The sequence below is a fragment of the Pistacia vera genome, unplaced genomic scaffold (genome assembly GCF_008641045.1).
Source record: "Pistacia vera cultivar Batoury unplaced genomic scaffold, PisVer_v2 Contig47, whole genome shotgun sequence".
NCBI lineage: Eukaryota > Viridiplantae > Streptophyta > Magnoliopsida > Sapindales > Anacardiaceae > Pistacia > Pistacia vera.
In genome coordinates this window covers 399409-415804 of record NW_022196301.1, presented here as the reverse complement: position 1 = coordinate 415804, position 16396 = coordinate 399409, and the positions used below count along the sequence as shown (strand labels likewise).

General features: G+C 35.8%; 1 protein-coding gene across 1 annotated transcript; it reads right to left on the bottom strand.

Moving 5' to 3' along the window:
• Window positions 1-9594: 9594 nt before the first annotated feature.
• LOC116145926 (uncharacterized mitochondrial protein AtMg00810-like) lies at window positions 9595-10098 on the bottom strand. Its single transcript, XM_031431356.1, has one exon. The coding sequence runs from the start codon at window positions 10096-10098 to the stop codon at window positions 9595-9597; it is 504 nt and encodes a 167-aa protein (XP_031287216.1).
• Window positions 10099-16396: the final 6298 nt, after the last annotated feature.

Sequence of the window (16396 nt, the reverse complement as noted above, 5' to 3'; positions counted from 1 at the left end):
CGTCCCTCTGTTTAACTCCAAACTAGGCTAGTTGATGTCCTTTCAATGCCTTGTCATTCCCATCTGATATGGCCTCAACGCATTTCCTTCGCTCTTTCTCGAGCTCAACCTCAAGCTTGTCCGACTGACTCTGCTTCAAGTTGTTCTCAGTAGTCAAGTTTTACCTAGTAGTAGTTAGCAACTTGACTTACATCTCAACCTCATTCACTTTCTTGGCAGCGACAACCTCTTTGGCTTTGGCATATTGCAAATCCTTTTTGGCCTAATCCAATTGAGCCTTATGATCGGCAATTTTCTCTTCCAACTTAGAAGTCCCATTGATCAAAGAAATAATGGCATCCATGTTGAACTATATGCCATAGAAAGTTTGTCAAAGGAAACCAAAGAAGATAAATAATTAGACCATACAAGCAAAGCAAACAACCCAAAAAGTATGGACAGGTAGGGAAGTTTACCCAAGCCATCTTGTCCTGCACATAACGAAACAGCTCTTCCCAAGACAAATCCGCGATCTTGGAAGTCCTAAAATGAGGGACAAGTTTTAAGAAGCAAGCAAGCACACAAGGAGATGAGAAAGAGCTTTGATAGGGACCACTTAAAGTTGCTCCTCAGGCAAGATCCTATACCTATACGATATCACTTGTTCTTCAATTTAGGGGTTGCATGAGGTAGAGCCAATACTCTTCAGATCAGTGGCAGCCTTGCTCCTTGTCGTTGGAGCATGTTGTCTACCAAGAACAAACGATGACATTAATTGGGCATTCATAAAGTCTTTGAACCAGACCAGGATCCTTCTCCGTAAGGCCAAATGATTCAACACCACCAAAAGGAGTATTCTTTCGTTTGTTACGCTTCAATGCTTGGCCAATTTCCTTAACTTCTCCAGATCGCCTTTGGGAGCCATGGGTTATTTCCCTACAACAACAAACCAATCCATCAAGATTCAAGAGGAAAAACAAAAGATCAAAATGTTGCAGCGCAACAAAGTAAAAAAAAACTTACCAAAAGTAATTATGCAACACTGGACAAATCCTTTAGCCAACACTGACTCAATATCTATCAACACACACTGATGACGAACCTTAACAGCTAAAGACATCACTATCCTAACACAGTCAACCAACTTTGGACCAAGTTCGTTATCTTGACCATATGTATATGTGTCATTTCATGAAAAGAAAAGAAAAGTTTTGAAATACATAACCAACATCAAAGGAAACCTATGAGAGCACTTAAGCTTTGGGGGAGGTAAAAAAACCTACTGGGTTGAAAATAGTTGGCATATGGATCTCCACTCTGCCTCGACAAAGTGACTTCTCCAATTGCCACCTACATAAAACCATTTATGCTTCCACTCATGGGTGGGACTAGTGATGTCTACAACTATAGCTCCACTCCAGAAACACAGATAATATCATCCATGAGAATCATCTTTTGGAACAGCCTTCAACTGGCAAAGGTTTTTCAGCTCTATGGCCGACAGTTCACAGTTGAACAAGTTTCTTTAAAGAACACGATAGCCCATAATTACCCTCTAGCCAATGACTGATTTGGCTGAGAGCACTTTTTGCCTCTATAGGGAATTTCCTTAACTCGTTTGGTTACGAACCCTACAGGAGGCTCGAAAGGACATCATCCTCCATAGAGGCAAGAAGAATGACGTCCTAGGAATCTAGTACTTATCCCTATAGTATTCAAGCCTATTCTCATTAGTCTTTGAAAATAAAAAATCAGCGCCCTAATTTCTGACCCTTTGTCTCACTCTAGGGTTTCTTCTCTTAGTAGGGGTTTTGATGATACTAATAATTAATACACTCACTATTTTCGAACTGTAGAATGCACCTCTATTTTTCTCAGAGTCATCCGAACTTGCCTCTGTCCTATTTTGGCAGTTTTCAACTTCAGACAAAATTTATCTTAAGTTCTAAGGCCTTCAAGAAAACATAAAAGTCCACCATCAACCAAGTGCAACGAAGAGCTACTCAAAGGTATGTTAAGATCAACACAAAAATACAGAAAATCAAAAACCCTAGAAACATACAAGACTATAGAGTACTAATATCACAAGGACATAGTGCACGGTGGAATAGAACTAAGAACCAGGAAACTAACTTGTACATAACGGACAGAGTGATTTGATCAGTGTTGATCTTCACTGGAGCTAGAAATCACCAAGAGTGACAGTTAAAAGGCACAAAATTCAACAAAAAATCGTAAAATGGCAAAGTACGAATTTTTACAAGGCTCTGCCCTTGTTGTAACCCTGCAATCTCGCATGAAGTCTTTGTTGTATTCTTACAAAGACAAACACTAGCATTGCAATCAACCAAAGTTCCAGAGATTGAAGGTCAACGAATCAAAGGAGAGACTGGTGAATTCATCATGTTTCGAAGTGCAAGAAAGTCACCCCAGTTTGGTGCGAAATTTGGCATCAACACGAATGAACGTGAGTGTTTGGTAGTTAAAATAATATATTTATTAAATTACTTTATATATTTTAGGAATATCAACATAATTTTTTTAGTGTAACATGAAAAAATAAGGGAGATTATCAATTAGGGTACAAAGGGCCTGTTTGTTTCACTCTTTTGAGTGATTTTTCTGTTATCCTATTTGGATTGAAAAATAGAACATGCGTTTGTTTAGTTATTGGGCCATTTCATTCCAAAAACTAATTCAACTCAAATAGGATTTTTTGTCCAGAGTTGGAATAGTGGGTGGGACTTGTTTTCTATTATCCTATTCTATTCAACTCAAAACAATTTTCCACTGTACTCAACTAAAAACAATTACCTCTCATAATAAAAGTTTATAAATTAACAAAAACACCCCCACCCACCCAAGCCACTATCGGCCACCAGCAATGACCGCCAGCCGCTGGCACTGGAACGACACATGACCGGTCAGATCTAGTCAGTCGTACGTCGATCTAGCCATTTTCGACCAAAGAACTAGTCGTTGATAATGGCCATATCTTGGTCGTCGTTGAAGACCAAATTCTAGCTGTAGATTTGGCTAGAAAAGGCCAAATCGGCACACAACCAGCCAGATAGCCAGTCATGTGCCATTCCGGCTATTGTCGGCAGCTGGCAATGGCTTGGGTGGGTGGAGTTATTTTTGTTAATTTATAAACTTTTATTGTGAGGGGTGTTTAGCTAAATTAATAATTGTAGGGGTTAAAATAATTTAAATATTTTTTGAAAATGTTTTCAAAAAAATGTATCAAACAACTATTCTATATTTTTATTTAACTCTGATATAATTTTCAAATATTCATCAAATACATTCTCAGAATCTTATCCTATTCAGATAGTCTTTCAGAATGACATTTTTCAAACAACCTACCAAACAATAAGGGTAGAAAAAAAAAATGAAAACTAAATCGAATCGAATTGAAAAACCGGACCGAAACCGATCCAAAAATTTGGTTTTTCTAGATTCGGTTCGGTTTCAATTCGGGATAATGGGTAAACCAAATATTCAGTTTGGTTTCGGGTTTTTTTTTATTTTAAAAAAAAAAAAAAAAAANCCACTGTCGGCCACCAGCAACCACAAACATTTTTCCAACTGTACTCAACTAAAAACAATTACCTCTCATAATAAAAGTTTATAAATTAACAAAAACACCCCCACCTACCCAAGCCACTGTTGGCCACCAGCAACCACCACCGGCCGCTGGCACTGGAACGACACATGACCGGTCAGATCTAGTCAGTCGTATGTCGATCTGGCCGTTTTCGACCAAAGAACTAGTCGTTGACAATGGCCATATCTTGGTCGTCGTTGACGACCAAATTCTAGCTGTAGATTTGGCTAGAAAAAGCCAAATCAACACGCAACCAGCTAGATAGCCGGTCGTGTGCCATTCTGGCTATTGTCGGCAGCTGGCAATGGCTTGGGTGGGTGGAGTTGTTTTTGTTAATTTATAAACTTTTATTGTGAGGGGTGTTTAGCTAAATCAATAATTGTAGGGGTTAAAATAATTTAAACATATTTTGAAAATTTTTTCAAAAAAATGTATCAAACAACTATTCTATATTTTTATTTAACTCTGATATAATTTTCAAATATTCATCAAATACATTCTCAGAATCCTGTCCTATTTGATTTAATCTTATCATATCGTATTCAGATAGTCTTTCAGAATAACATTTTTCAAACAACCTACCAAACAATAGGGGTGGAAAAAAAATGAAAACTGAATCGAATCGAAAAACCGGACCGAAACCGATCCGAAAATTTGGTTTTTTTGGATTCGGTTCGGTTTCAATTCGGGATAATGGGTAAACCAAATATTCAGTTTAGTTTCGGGTTTTTTTTGTTAAAAAAAAAAAAAAAANTTGGTTCTGTAAAAAGGGAGGTTTTTATGGCCTTTTATACTTAGAATGATATGTCAAATACTATGAATGTGCAAATGAAGGTGACATGGTTAAAAATGAATAGAATTCATATTTGGTTTTTTTAAGACTTATACTATACATGCTTCATTAAATCAATCATAACTGAAGTCATAAAAGTCTGATTGAGCTGATTCTTGAAGTATTAAAAATTTGAGAAATAGACCTAAAACTTTTATGTTTTAGCCAAAAATCAATTGGAATTGGAAGATGAGGAAAAAATTGCTTGAATAGTGACTAATTGTATGGCATCCACCTCCTTAAGTAAAATTCCCATCTTTTTTATAATTTCTAATAAATCACTGAATAATCTTAATGTTGAAATTCCTGGTCTTGTATGAGAAATCAAATGAATTAAGTTAATGAATTTAATAGGAAAATATTTATGTCATAGAGTTTTGCTAAATTGATTGATGAATTGTGCAATTGGCTAAGGGTACTGTCGAACCGATCATCACAGTCACAAAATTAAACTTAAATACCGTAGTTAGCAGTAAGCAAGGTCGAATCCACAAAGAGCGGGACTAACAACCTAATGTATATTTGAGTAGGGGAAATGAAATCGGCAATTTGATTAATTAAACTAAACAAACTAAATGCAAATAATAAAAGCGTGAAATTAAAACTAATGAAGACTTTATAATAAAAACGTTGCCGCTACTGTTTTGGTTCGACACGAGACCAACTCACACAATTCTCCTCCACCCTCTACGATCCCCTAAACCTACAAGGCAAGGTAAATCAATGAAATTGCTTTCCGACACTCTAGGTAAACCCTAAACCCTAAAGTTTCTGTCAAGATTTGCCTATTTCCATTCAAGCTTCTCAAACACACATTTCATATTCATATCACAATGTTAAAATGTCATGCAAAACTTCCCAACTTCTGTACATGCAACATAATGCTCATTTTCCACACAAGATTTTGACATATAATTTCTTTTCATTCATCACTTTTTTTTTCTTGTCTTAACTTCTTAAGCTTTCTAGAAGGTCCGTATAATGGGCTTTAGGTCAATGACTCCCAAACCAGATGGCTATAGGGCACTAAGTGTAGAACACTCCTCGAACTTACTCATCCGAACCAACTAGGCTACAAATCAAGACTTAAACTATTTATTTCTTTATTTCTTTTTTATAAAGCTCATGATCTATGTAATGACTTCTTAAGCTTTCTAGAGGACCCATGTAACGAGCTTTAGGCCAACCGATTTATTAAGAAGACTGCTTGTCAAATGCACACCACCCAAGATGCTGGGCATAGATGCATGAGCTAACAAAGTTATCTGTCTCAACTACATGCCTATGTTTCCTCCACTCCTACCATTTTGTTGGTGCACATAAGCACATGAATGTCTAAACTTGAATTCCAGCATTGTTAAGTATGAAATTAAACCTCTATATTCACTCCCTTGATCAGATTGTAGGCACTTAAGCTTTTGATTAATTTTCTCTCTACTAGGTGATGAAATTTGATAAAAACATAAGCTACTCGCTTTGTTTGATAGAAAGAGTCAGGTGAATTGACTAAAGTCATCAATGAATTGTACGTAATATCTAAAACCTTCTAAGTACAACACAGGAGCAAGCCCCTAAATACCACTGTGAATAAGTTCATAGAGCTGTGAGCTCTTGAGTGTGAGCTAGGAATGGTTTTTATGAAGTTTTCCTAATTGACAAGAGTCACAAATGAAATGGAATTATTTCTAGACAATGACAAATTGGGTACTTGTAGTAGAATTTTTCGAAAATTTCAGCATGTGGGTGACCTATTCTACTATGCCAAGCCATAAGGAAAAATCATGGGGAGAATTAGTGTGAGTGATCAATGCGAAGTAAGATGCAAGTAGTTATGCACATATCTAATACTACTATGTTCAAAAATATCAATGTTTGTGAACAATCAGCATTATTATGATCAACATTGAGAACTGTCTTTTACACAGCAGAAATATCCAAGTTTTTATTAAGAGAATCTAATTACAAGTGCTTGAGAGGTGCAGTGACATTACAAACTAACACATCTGATTAAATGGCACAACAGATGTAGATATATAAGTAACATTAAAACTGAATATCATCAAGTAACTAGACTCACTTATTGCTTGTTTAAAGTGGTAAAGCTAATATGAACTAGATGCTGGACAATTTGGCTTAGTAACACTAGTATAAGTCTTGGAAACAAAAGAGCTGGTAGTTGAGGAGAAGAGAAGGTGACAAACTTTTGGTGATTTGGAAGGTGGACAAAAGGATTCAATTGGTATCCACTTTAAGTTCTCCCTGCAGTAGAACGTTATTTGTATTTATCCTTTACCACATACAACTAGTAGAAAACTCAACCACAACATAGTTATCCTTAGTAAATTAGATATATGGAGTAATTTTTTTGTAATTCTAGGCACACACAACACATTTTTAGGTAAAGACATTTAGATTTAAGAGTACTAGGTAGAGAGTAAGGCCTCATAAGAGATAGAAAGACTCACCACTATCTACTTGAAGTTGCTAAGCTCCATCATATTGTTTTTATGTTAAGGGTGCTTAGGTCAACTGTGACATGATAGTTGTGCCTAGTCATGTACCAAGCATCTTACAACTGGCTAGAAAACAGTCAGAAGCCTCCTTTGTTAACAGGACCAAAGAAGTTATGATTTGCAACCAGATAGGCTTGACTAGAACCACTAGGTTGTTGACTAGGAACTTTAAAGCCTTGTGTGACAGGAGCAGAGTATGAGGAACCAATCGAATTATTCCTGATGGTGCAGCAAAGGGCTGTTGTGACTAAAAGTTGTTACAAAACTCTGGTGGTCAAATGTGCTCATGATAAGTTACATAAGTAAAAGAACAGAGTATTGTGTTGTTGAGAATAATGAACAATTAGATTGCATATCAACAAGGACCAAGATACACTATGTGGTTAAATTTGATTATCGGCTAATGACCAAATGGGGTATTGGGTTGCTGAAATGAGTGATGACCATTGGTTGTCCAATGTGGCCTCTTGTAAGCATTGGATTGTAGTATCCAATCTTATTACCCACTTGACAAACTAGTCTTCCCTTCTATTAGTACTCTTCCTCTGCCTCTTCCAAATTGATTAAACCAGATGAATTATTTGGTGAAAATGGATCTTTATATTCCCTATGTGAGCTGAGTAATGTAGTGATCAGTGGAGTTATTAAAAGGAGTTATGGTCTGGTTTCTGGATAAGCAATCTGGGTTACAAGAGTATGTTGATGGATAGTGAATTGGCAAGAGGATGAGTACCAATAATATAGAGTGTGGTGTAGTAGATTGAAGTGTTAGGTAGGAGAGTGCTGGATTATAAGCTACATTTGGACTGATCAACTGTGTCTTGGATTAGTAATGGAAGCAGATGAACAGAGTTATGTTAAAAGTCTACAGAATTAAACTTCAATTCTCATATCTCAAACTTTTGAAGTAAGTATTGTGCTCTTGAAGAGTAACTGATTTAAATTTGACTCTAGTCCTAGACCATTAAGGATATATTGAAGCAGATCTTCATCAAAATTGGCAGCCCACTGTGACAAATTCTAAGCTATTCCTTTCATTTTTCTAACGTTCACTAACACTAAGTTTCCTTTTGTGTATTTTGCAGTAAGTTTTTAGATGCAGAGCTCTTGCTTTTGAATCATTCAAGAATTCATTCTCAAGGGTTAACCAAATAGCAGTTGAACTGGCATTTCGATACATACGTAAACATCACATAGATTTTGAAGCAACAGCCAAGTTACCAAAATTTATTAGTTCTTTTCCATGCACATAGTTGGATTCACTATTTCTTTAATCAAGGTATCTTTGAACTAATTTCTCCTGATTCACTAACACAATACTTCAACACGATTGAAGGAGGGAGGCAGAAACCAAACCTATAAGATATTCTAATTCGTGAGCTCCAACGGCTGAAAGTACTGAGATCCAAAAACGGTAATTGATTGTAACCTCGCGTTTTATTCCAATGCCCTAAGTATGAAATTTTACCTTTTTAGGTAATTTTTTTTTAATGGAAGTAAAATGGTCAATTTGCATGCATTTGAGATGTGGTCATTATAAGTGGAAGGGGTGATGTCATTGGAGAAATGAGGGTAGAATAGTCTAAATTGATTGATATGATTAAATGGCGAAACGGTAACCAGGGTATAATGCCTTTTCACACAAACCATATGAATTAAGTATCCATAAAAGTGCCACAGGGTAAATTAGTCATTTACCTAATGGGATTGGTTAACTACCAAGTGTTTAAAAGAAGTCAAATGGATTAAAGGAGTGTAAATTAGTTGTTGTGGGAAATGACCAAACGCCCTTATATGAAAAATTTATGCCAATGACCCTATATCTAACTTTTATGACCAATCATAATAGAGTAGCAATGAATAATATCTACAAGGTTTTAAGAGAGAGGTCCTTGTACACCCAAATGCATCTTCTTCTTCTTCCTCTCTCAAATCCACCTTAAAGCCACTAATCCAAGCATTTTCTTCTCAAATTTTCATAGGATTTCAAGTTGAATTTCGAAGGAGATCACCATCCACACTTTGAACTTCAATTTCAGGGTTTAAGCTAAGTTTTAAACACCAGTTTGTTGTTTTTTTCTAGTTTATAGAGAAATTCATAAGGGGTTATGTGTGTAAGTAGAAAGGGTGAACCTTTGGAGCTAAGGAGGAATGTCTTTGTGCTTTGAAACTAAGGTAAGGAAAAAACTCCCTTATGACTCACATTGATAACACCTAGGGTTGATGAATTACATCTTTTTATGTTTAATTTGAGTGTGATGCTATGTTTTGGTTATGGATTGTTTAATGGGTGTGGATTGTGTATGTGTGCATATGGAGATGTTATGCCAATTAGATTGTAGTTGGACGATGTTTTGGACACTTTATCTGATTTATCAAACTCATCCTACACTTAATTAGATAAGCACTAATGAATGCTATTAACATCAACCATATTCAGTTTGGTCTTTAAAGTCTGAAATTGAGTAATGGATAAAGGTTTGGTGAGTATGTTAGCAATTTGCAATTAAGAAGGAACATATTGCACAACCAGTTTTTTAGCAATAACCTGGTCCTAAATGTAATGAGCATCCAACTCAATATGCTTGGTGCGTGCATGGAAGACAAGGTTTGCAGCCAAGGCCCCTGCACTAAGATTATCGCACCATATAACAGGGGATGCATTAAGATATAATTTTAGCTCCAAATACTTGCTCTGAAAAGGCAATTTCAGTGGCTGTTTGAGCCAAAGCCCTGGATTCAGCTTCAATGGAGGATAAAGCCACTACTTTTTGTTTTTTAAAGCTCCATTGAATGAGATTTAGTCCTAAATATACACAATAACCACTTGCAAACCATCTATCATCAAGATTACTACCCCAATCAACATCAGTATAGCATTCAACACTTAGGAAGGCTACTAGTTTAAAAAGTAAACCATGATCTTGAGTGCCCTTGAGATATCTAAGTACCCTTTTACAAGCTTGCCATTGAAGTTCAATAGGGGCTTGAAGGAACTGACTGAGCTTGTTGACAATGAAACTTATGTCAGGCCTAGTGAGTGTTAAGTATTGTAAGACCCCAATGGTTCTTCTATAAAGAGTATGATCTTTAAAAATCTCACTGTCATTGGAGCAAAGTTTGGTGCCAACAGCCATCAGTGAGGGACATGGATGAGCTTCAGACATCTTTTTTTTTTTAACTAGCAAGTCTAAAACATATTTGGTTTGCTTAAGGTGTAGACCTTGAGCTATTTGAGAAGCTTCAATACCAAGAAAATACTTAACTGTACCAAGAGCTTTTAGAGAAAATTGATTGTTCAGATCCTGAATCAATTGATGTATAAACTATGTGTGGCTGCTAGTAATCAAGATATCATCTACGTATATGAGGGGATAGATCATATGGCCATCATGATGGAAAGTTAACAAACTAGTATCTGAAATGGAATTCTGAAAACCTCTACTTAAAAGAGCTTCTTCAACTTGTCAAACCAAGCCCTTAGTGCTTGTTTGAGACCACAAAGGGCTTTATTTAGTTTGCATACAAAGTTAGGGGGATGAGAACCAACAAAGCCCTCTAGTTGCTTCATAAAAACAACTTCACTAAAGGTGCCATTTAAGAAGGCATTATTGATATCGATTTGTTGTATGTCCCACCCATTAGAAACATCAAGTGTAATGATAATTTTAATGGTGGATGGCTTCACAATAGGGCTGAATGTCTTAAAATAGTCTAGGCCAAAGGTTTGTTGAAGCCTTTTGGCCACAAGCCTGGTTTTAAACTTCTGAAGTGAGCCATCTGCATCGAATTTTCTTCTAAAAACCCATTTATTCCCCACTATATTCATATCGGAAGTGGCCGGAACAAGGGTCTAAGTTTGGTTCCTTTCAAGAGCATCAAGCTCGACTTTCATGGCTGCTCTCCATTCATACTAGCTAAGGCATCTTTAACATACACATGTTCAGGTTGAATAGAGGGTTCATTGGATGTAACGAAGGTAGTTTTGGTTTAAGCAACTTTAGCTCTAGTCACCATAGGGTGAGTGTCTGTACGTAAAGAAGGAGGTTGTGAGGAATGAGGAAATTGTGATGGAAACAAATCAACCTCAAGATGGCAGGATGGTGGAGTTCCAATATGTGCGAGTAAGAAGAGTTAATAAACTAGGCATCTGTTAGGTCAATTTCAAGATGGTAGGATGGAGATGTTGAAGGTGTAGGTTGTAAATCTGATGGAGATGACAATGGAGTAGTGATATCAGATGTTGTGGAAGAATTATACTTACTAATGATTGGAGAAGGACTGATTACAGGACAGGTTGCTGTAAGAGAAACTTCAGTTGGAATTGAGTTGGTGCAAGGATCTATGTTAGTGTGTTTAGATTGAGAATGAGGTTTGGAGGGTGAAACTTTAGCTAGAATTGAGTTGGTGCAAGAATTTGCATTAGTGTGTTTAGATTGAGAATAAGGTTTGGAGGGTGTAGGATTAGGAATGTAGCTGGACATAGCATGATTCCTAGATACTGGAGGTTGTGAATGAGAGACAAAAAGAAAAGTTGATGAGCTAGGTTCTATGATAGTAGTAGGTAAAGAAGAAGAAACTGGAGGGCTAAAAATACTCATATAAGGGAACTCATTTTCATTGAATTTAACATTAGGTGTAATGGAAATTTTCCATTGGAAGAAAAACACTTATAGCCCTTGTGAACTAGACTATAACCTACAAAAACACATTTTGAAGAATGGAAACTAAATTTATGATGATTAAAGTCACGCAAGTAAGGGAAATATGCACAACCAAAAATTTTCAAGGAATAATAAAGAGGAACTCGACCAAATAAAGCTTGATAAGGTGAAACAAAGTTTAACATAGGTGAAGGCATTCTATTTATTAAGAAGACTGCTGTGTCAAATGCACACCACCAAAGATGCATGGGCATAGATGCATGAGCTAACAAAGTTAATCATGTCTCAACTACATGCCTATGTTTCCTCTCACTCCTACCATTTTGTTGGTGCACATAAGCACATGAATGTCTAAACTGAATTCCAGCATTTGTTAAGTATGAAATTAAACCTCTATATTCACTCCCTTGATCAGATTGTAGGCACTTAAGCTTTTGATTGAATTTTCTCTCTACTAGGTGATGAAATTTGATAAAAACATAAGCTACTTCAGCTTTGTTTCGTAATAGAAAGAGTCAGGTGAATTGACTAAAGTCATCAATGAATTGTACGTAATATCTAAAACCTTCTAAGTACAACACAGGAGCAAGCCCCTAAATACCACTGTGAATAAGTTCAAGTAGAGCTGTAGCTCTTGAGTGTGAGCTAGGGAAATGGTTTTTATGAAGTTTTCCTAATTGACAAGAGTCACAAAATGAAATGGAAGATTTATTTCTAGACAATGACAAATTGGGTACTTGTAGTAGAATTTTTCGAAGAATTTCAGCATGTGGGTGACCTAGTCTACTATGCCAAGCCATAAGGATAAAATCATGGGGAGAATTAGTGTGAGTGATCAATGCTGAAGTAAGATGCAAGTAGTTATGCACATATCTAATACTACTATGTTCAAAAATATCAGATGTTTGTGAACAATCAGCATTATTATGATGCAACATTGAAGAACTGTCTTTTACACAAGCAGAAATATCCAAGTTTTTATTAAGAGAATCTTAATTACAAGTGCTTGAGTAGGATGCAGTGACATTACAAACTAACACATCTAATTCAATAGGCACAACAGATGTAGATTTATGAGTAACATTAAAACTAGAATTATCATCAAAGTAACTAGACTCAACATTATTGGACTTGTTTAAAGTGGTATAAGCTAATAGTGAACTAGATGCTGGACAATTTGGCTTAGTAACACTAGTATAAGTCTTGGAAACAGAAGAGGCTGGTAGTTGAGGAAAAATAGAAGGTGAGCAAACTTTTGGTGATTTGGAAGGTAGGACAAAAGATAGATTCAATTGGTACAATCCAGCTTTAAGTTCTCCCTGTAGTAGAACTGTATTTGTAATTTTACCCTTTACCACACAGCAATTAGTAGAAAACTCAACCACAACATAGTTATCCTTAGTAAATTTAGATATATTGAGTAATTTTTTGTAATTCTAGGCACACACAACACATTTTTTAGGTAAAGACATTTAGATTTAAGAGTACTAGGTAAGAGAGTAAGGCCTACATAAGAGATAGGAAAGAACTCACCACTACCTACTTGAAGTTGCTAAGCTCCATCATAGTTGTGGTTGATGTTAAGGTGGCTTAGGTCAACTGTGACATGATTAGTTGTGCCTGAGTTCATGTACCAAGCAAGATCTTAGCAACTGGCTGGAGAAACAGTCAGGGAGCCTTCTTTGTTAACAGGACCAAAGAAGTTATGATTTGCAACCAGATAGGCTTAACTGGAACCACTAGGTTGTTGACTAGGAACTTTAAAGCCTTGTGTGACAGGAGCAGAGTATGAGGAACCAATCGAATTTATTCCTGATAGTGCAGCAAAGGGCTGTTGTGACTAAAAGTTGTTACAGAACTCTGGTGGTCAAATGTGCTCCTGATAAGTTACATAAGTAGAAGGAGCAGAGTATTGTGTTTGCTGAGAATGATAAGCAAATTGAGACTGCATATTATTGGCAACAGGAGGACCAAGAGATACACTATGTGGTTAAATTTGATTATTCGGCTAATGACCAAATGGGGTATTGGGTTGCTGAAAATGAGTGATAGGACCAGTTGGTTGTCCAATGTGACCTCTTGTAGCATTGGATTGTAGTATGTCCAATCTTATTACACACTTGACAAACTAGTCTTCCCTTTCTATTAGTACATCTTCCTCTGCCTCTTCCAAATTGATTCAAACCAGATGAATTATTTGGTGAAAATGGATCTTTATATTACCCTATGTGAGCTGAGTAAGTGTAGTGATCAGTGGAGTTATTAAAAGGACGTTATGGTCTGGTTTCTGGATAAGCAATCTGAGGTTACAGGAGATACTGTTGATGAGATAGTGAATTGGCAAGAGGATGAGTACCAATAAGATAAGAGTGTGGTGTAGTAGATTGAAGTGTTAGGTTAGGAGAGAGTGCTGGATTATAGGCTACATTTGGACTGATCAACTGTTGTCTTGGATTAGTAATGGAAGCAAGATGAACAGAGTTATGTTAAAAGTCTACAGAATTAAACTTTCAATTCTCATCTCAAACTTTTGAAGTAAGTACTATGCTTCTTGAACAGTAACTGGGTTAAATTTGGACTCAATCCTAGATGTCAAATTAACTGCAACAGCTTTGAACTCTGGTCCTAGACCATCAAGGATATATTGAAGCAGATCTTCATCAAAAATTGGCAGCCCACTAGTTGACAAATTCTAAGCTATTCCTTTCATTTTCTTAACGTATTCACTAACACTTAAGTTTCCTTTTTGTGTATTTTGCAGTAAGTTTTTTAGATGCAGAGCTCTTGCTTTTGAATCATTCAAGAATTCATTCTCAAGGGTTAACCAAATAGCAGTTGAAGACTGGCATTTCGATACATACGTAAACATACACTTAGATATTGAAGCTAACAGCCAAGTTACCAAAAATTTATTAGTTCTTTTCCATGCAACATAGTCTGGATTCACTATTTCTTTAATCAAGGTATCTTTTGAACTAATTTCTCCTGATTCACTAACAACAATACTTTCAACACTGATTGAAGGAGGAGGGCAAGAAACCAAACCTATAAGGAGATATTCTAATTCGTGAGCTCCAACAGCTGAAAGTACTTGAGACTTCCAAAAACGGTAATTGATTGTAAACCTCGTATTATTATTCCGATGCCCTAAGGTATGAAATTTTACCTTTTTCAGGTAATTTTTTTTTTTTAATGGAAGGGTAAAATGGTCAATTTGCATGCATTTCGAGATGTGGTCATTATAAAGTGTAAGGGGTGATGTCATTGAAGAGAAATGAGGGTAGAATGGTCATAAAATTGATTGATATGATTAAATGGCGCAAACGGTAACCAAGGGTATAATGGTCTTTTCACACAAATCCATATGAATTAAGTATCCATAAAAGTGCACCAAGGGTAAATTAGTCATTTACCTAATGGGATTGGTTAATTACCAAGTGTTTAAAAGAAGTCAAATGGTATTAAAGGAGTGTAATAATTATGTTGTGGTGGAAATGACCAAAACGCCCTTATATGAAAAATTTATGCCAAATGACCCTTATATCTAACTTTTAATGACCAATCATAATAGAGTAGCAATGAAATAAATATCTACAAGGTTTTAAGAGAGAGGAGTCAGCCTTGTACACCCCAAATGCATCTTCTTCTTCTTCCTCTCTCAAATCCACCTTAAAAGCCACTAATCCAAGCATTTTCTTCTCAAATTTTCATAGGATTTCAAGTTGAATTTCGAAGGCGATCCGCATCCAACTTTAAGAACTTCAATTTCGGGTTTAAGCTAAGTTTTAAAACCCTAGTTTGTTGTTTTTTTCTATTTATAAGAGAAATTCATAAGTGGTTATGTGTGTAAGGTAGAAAGGTGAACCGTTGGAGCTAAGGAGGAATGTCTTTGTGCTTTGAATACTAAGGTAAGAAAAAACTCCCTTATGACTACAATTGATAACACCTAGGGTTGATGAAACTTACATCTATTTATGTTAATTTGAGTGTGATGCTATGTTTGGGGTTATGATTGTTTAAATGGGTGTGTTATTGGTTATGTGTGCATATGGAGGATGATTATGCCATAAGAGATTTGTAGTTGGACGATGTTTTGGCACTTTTGGTTCTGTAAAAAGGGAGGTTTTTAATGGCCTTTTATACTTAGAATGTATCAATACTATGAATGTGCAAATGAAGGTGACATGGTTAAAAATGAATAGAATTCAATTTGGTTTTTTTAAGACTTATACTATACATGCTTCATTAAATCAATCATAACTGAAGTATAAAAGTCTGATTGACTGATTCTTGAAGTATTAAAATTTGAGAAATAGACCTAAAACTTTTATGTTTTAGCCAAAATCAATTGGAATTGGAATTGGAAGATGAGGAAAAATTGCTTGAATAGTGACTAATTGTATGGCATCCACCTCCTTAAGTAAAATTCCCATCTTTTTTATAATTTCTAATAAACCACTGAATAATCTTAATGTTGAAATTCCTGGTTTGTATGAAAATCAAATGAATTAAGTTAATGAATTTATAGGAAAATTTTATGTCATAGAGTTTTGCTAAATTGATTGATGAATTGTGCATTGGCTAAGGGTACTGTCGAACCGACTCACACAGTCACAAAATTAAACTTAATACCGTAGTTGCATAAGCAAGGTCGAATCCACAAAGAGCGGACTAACAACCTAATGTATATTTGAGTAGGAAATGAAATCGGCAATTTGATTAATTAAACTAACAAACTAAATGCAAATAATAAAAGCGTGAAATTAACTAATGAAGACTTTATAATAAAAACGTTGCCGCT

Excerpts from the sequence above, each read along its gene's own strand:
- LOC116145926 (XM_031431356.1), bottom strand. The coding sequence starts at position 10,098 with ATGTCTGAAGCTCATCCATGTCCCTCACTGATGGCTGTTGGCACCAAA.